The sequence below is a fragment of the Neltuma alba genome, unplaced genomic scaffold, assembly GCF_004799145.2.
Source record: "Neltuma alba isolate B1F8T4 unplaced genomic scaffold, ASM479914v2 tig00010087_pilon, whole genome shotgun sequence".
Taxonomy (NCBI): domain Eukaryota; kingdom Viridiplantae; phylum Streptophyta; class Magnoliopsida; order Fabales; family Fabaceae; genus Neltuma; species Neltuma alba.
Window position 1 is genome coordinate 1,574,535 of NW_021635044.1, and position 4,844 is coordinate 1,579,378.

General features: G+C 37.9%; 1 protein-coding gene across 1 annotated transcript; it reads right to left on the minus strand.

Moving 5' to 3' along the window:
* Window positions 1-1,063: 1,063 nt before the first annotated feature.
* On the minus strand, window positions 1,064-1,483 carry LOC114754153 (uncharacterized). The gene has a single exon (XM_028942912.1). The coding sequence runs from the start codon at window positions 1,481-1,483 to the stop codon at window positions 1,064-1,066; it is 420 nt and encodes a 139-aa protein (XP_028798745.1).
* Window positions 1,484-4,844: the final 3,361 nt, after the last annotated feature.

The following is a 4,844-nucleotide window of genomic DNA, read 5'->3' on the forward strand; positions in this document are numbered from 1 at the left end:
GTCGTAGTCCTTGATGAATTCCATCCACCGACGTTGTCTATTATTCAATTCCTTCTGGTCTATTAAATACCTCAGGCTCCTGTGATCACTGAAGACTTCAAACTATGATCCATATAAGTAGTGCCTCCAGATCTTCAATGCAAAAACCACCGCTGCTAATTCCAGGTCATATGTAGGATAATTCTCCTCATGCGGCCTTAATTGTCTAGATGCATAGGCAACCACTTTACCTTCCTGTATTAGGACACATCCTAAACCCTTAAGTGAAGCATCAGTATAAAGGGTGTATGGTTTTAGGATCTGGAATAGTCAATACTAGTGTCGTGGTCAACTTAACCTTCAGTTCTTGAAAAGCTGCCTCACACTTTTCGTTCCAGATAAACAGTTGGTCTTTCTTGGTCAACTTAGTTAGAGGTATGGCGATCTGAGAAAATCCCTTGATGAATCTTTAGTAATACCCAGCTAAGCTCACGAAACTTCTTACCTCCGTCATAGATTTTGGTGTTTCCCATTTCAATATAGCATCGACCTTGCTAGGATCAACAGCTACTCCCTTGGAAGATACTAAATGGCCTAAAAACTTCATTTCTCTAAGCCAAAACTCGCACTTGCTTAACTTATCATATAATTGATGATCCCTCAATATTTGCAATGCAATGTAAAGATGCTCTTGGTGTTCTTCCTGGTTCTTAGAGTATATAAGGATATCATCTATAAACACCACAATAAACTTGTCCAAATATGGCCTAAAGATCCGGTTCATATAGTCCATAAACACTGCTAGAGCATTCGTCAAACCAAAAGGCATTACTAGAAACTCATAATCTCTGTATCTAGTGCGAAAGGCCATTTTCGGGATGTCCTCTGCTCTGACTCTTAATTGATGATATCCAGACCTTAAGTCAATCTTGGAAAACACTGCTGACCCCATTAGTTGATCTAGCAAGTCATCAATCCTAGGCAAAGGATATTTGTTCTTGATAGTCACTTTGTTCAACTGCCTGTAATCTATACACAATCTTAAGCTCCCATCCTTCTTTCTCACAAACAGTACTGGGGATCTCTATGGTGAGACACTTGGTCTAATAAATCCTTTTTCAAGTAACTCTTTGATTTGCTTTTTCAGCTCTGCCAATTCAGAAGGTGACATTCTGTACGGTGCTTTAGAAATTGGAGCTGTCCCTGGTACTAGCTCAATGGAGAATTCAACTTCCCTTTCAGGAGGTAAACCGGACACTTCCTCAAGAAATACCTCAGGAAACTCCTTTACTACCTCGATTTTCTCTATACCAACTTCTTTATCTGTACTAACGGAAAAGAAAACAGCATACGCCTGACAAACCTTCTGAATACACTTAGTTGCTTGAGTAGCAGACAACCACAAACGGCCATTAATAGCCTCAACTATTGTAGTGCACAAAGGAAGAGTTACCATCTTCCTTTTACAATCTAAAATGGCATTATTTGCTGATAGCCAATCCATGCCAATAATCACGTTAATACCCTTGAGGGGTAGACAAATCAAATCAATCACAGACTCACGATTCTCAAATTTAAGCACAAGACTTAAACACGTCTGTGTGGTTAACACAGTGGCTCCCGCTAGAGTTGACACTTTCAACATGTAAGACAAATCATGCATTGAAAATTTAAACTTTTGAGCACATTCTGCAGCAATAAAAGAATGAGTGGCACCAAAATCAAATAACATAGGCATATCATGTCCTTGAAGAGAGACAGTACCTCTAATCAGATTAGGAGACGTACCAGCTTCCTCTTTAGTCAAAGCAAAAACTCTCTCGAGCACCGTGGATTTGAAACTAGGAGTTTGCTGCCGCGTCTCTGGACAATTGCGAGCTATATGTCTAAACTTATGGCATCTATAGCATTCCTAACACTGTCCTGGGTGATTTCTCCCACATCTCATGCAAGGACCACTAACACTTGGTGTGGATCTGGCAGGATCACGTTGGACACTCTGATCTCCTCCCATACGGTTCCCCTGAGCCTGTCTCCTCTACATAAAGCCTCTACGGGCTGAATTCTTCTGATTCTGGCTCTTGCCTCTGCTTGAGTTACCCAACCTCCTATAATTATAGCTACCCTTCTTATTGACTCCTCCCGTTGGCCTCATAAAACCAAAGAATCTATCATGATTATCCCGATGTCGACAATCCTCTACCTCTCGGGTTCTACGAGCTATCATCCTAAGTTTCGTGCAAGCATCCTCGAAACTCTTAAACTCATATAAGGCCATTTACTGCTTCAACTCTGGCCTCGCCCGTTCTATCAATTGTCGGGCCATCCACTCTGGGTTATCATTCTGTTGTAGGTAAGTAACATGCTTTGAGAGGTCAATATACGTGGCAATAAACTCATCCTCATGCATGTTCTCCTGTCAAAGAGCATAAAAAGCTGTTTCTTTTTCTTATCTCATAACTGGGGGAAAGTAGTGATCAAAGAACATCTGTTTGAATTCGTTCCAAGTAATCCCCAAGTCATCTATGCCGCTTACACTCCTCCACCACCTCTTAGCTTGGTCCCTCAATAAGACCACAGTTACTTGTACCTTTTGATAGGTATTACAACCACAAGCCTTGAAAATTGTCTCCATGTCATCTATCCAAGCCTCAACTGTATCAGGATCCATACCCCCATCAAAAGTCTTCAGGTGATGTCGCTCTATATCCTTCCATACACTTTTAAGGTTCACCGCCTCTTCTTTTCCTGGTCACCTTTGTGAAATACTCTCTTCTTTGGTTCCTTCAATAGAATCCCTGTGGGTGACAGAATTTCCCACATACGGCCCAGGAAGCCCATTCCCTTTAAACTCTTCCACAGCTTTCTTGATTCTCAAATCTTCCTCCATCTTACTTACTCTCTCATCTACCACCATAACTACCACTTCCCTTAGCTGTTGTAGTAAGGTCTCTTGGTTAAATTGCAGAGGATTCCGTGGTTGATTAGGTGGGTTTGTGGATTCATCCCAACCTTGATCGGTTTGTCGGGATCGCGTCCATACCATCCTCCCCACCTAAGGATGGAACCCACCAAAAGAAACACAAAGTAAGGTCAAGCACAGACACAGAGTAACAGGGAAGGTTATGTGAGATTATTATATATTGCCACTAAATGCAATGTAATGCAACTCAATTTGCAGAATCTTTGGCTCTGATACCAAATTGTGACAACCGTTCTCTCAAAACCATTTTAGATTAGATTCAACAATTTATTTGAATGATTAACCATGATAGAAAAGAAGAAATCTTAAATTTTTAAAATCGCTATCATGGTTAAAAGAAATAAACTTATATTACGAGCCACATCAATCGTTAACTTGGGTCTTGGACCTTCAAAGTCCAGCAATATCATTCAATCATTAGCCCAAACCAAACTTATACTTTCAAACACACGAACTAATAAAACATTTTAATATAAGTCATAGAGCCCATTAGTCAAAAGTCAACACTATCAAATGAGCATAATACGCAAAGTCTTAAATATCTCTGGCCTTCCAATGACCCCCCAGATCAGATAGTAGTAATTAAAAGTATTAGTTTACAATATTAGAGTATATGGGCCCTACATGGTAATATATAACAAGTCAACACATAAAACAAAAGCAGGGAGGTTATACAAGCTGTAACAGCACACTATGCCTCCAAAGCTTTCCCTGATAGGCCACCACCGGAACTATCACCTGAAGATAGTAAAAACCATGGGGTGAGACAAACGCCTCAGTAACCAACTTTCCAACTCATCACACATACTAACACATGCTCGTGAGATGCCAACTAGGACAGTTATTAATTCTCGAGAAATATAGATATATCCATAGAAATATAATTTCAATCATCCAAACCCTCACTATGGGGGCTAACACACAAGCCACATAAGTCTATCTCTCACTATGGGGGATCAATCAAACATATGGGCCTATCCCTTACTTTGGGGGACGAATAAGAAGCCACAAAGGCTTATCCCTCACTATGGGGGAAGAAGGAAGAAGCCAACCAATGTGCACCGATGGCGGCCTTAACACGTGGTAGGATAGTGCTCAATCCAAAATCTAAATAACAACCAATCATTCACAATATAATGAAAAATGTCTCAATCTTTTCTCAGTTCAATCCATAAGATATAAATCATATATCTTTTCCAAACTTTTTAATCACAATTCCAAAAATCCCACAAGACAATTTTCATGGCCCAAAAGATATAATATATCTACTCGAATTCCAAATAACAAATATTATTCAAAAATAGGAAAATACTCACAAACAACATATTAGCACATATAACAAGTGGAAAGTGATTACCTCTCATCAAAGCAATACTAAGGATTACCACAAGGTCAATCCTTTGCTCAACCAATAATTAATCTACACAATTAATATAACCACATATTAATATAAACAAATTAGTTAATTAAACTTCGCTATATTAGTTAAATTTCTAATTTAATTAAATTTTTATTCTAAATTCCCCGCAACTCTCATAACCTAACAATTATTAAGTATTTTAGAAACAACTTGAAATTTCTAACAACCCAAATTATTTATTTACCACCTCCAAATTATTTACCTTAATAAAAAGGATTTTCCACAATTTCCAAATATAAAATTATTATGTTCTAAATTCTAAAAATCGCCATTTAAGTTTAAACCTCAAAATCAAACTATCAAAAATTTAATAATATTTCAAATATTTATAAATAAATAATCTAATCAAAACTTTAATGATATAACTATCATATATATATTTTCATCAATAATAAACTTTTTAGCTACAATAATTATTTAAAAACCTTCAGTCACCCAATAAATAAAACTAGACCGATTAAA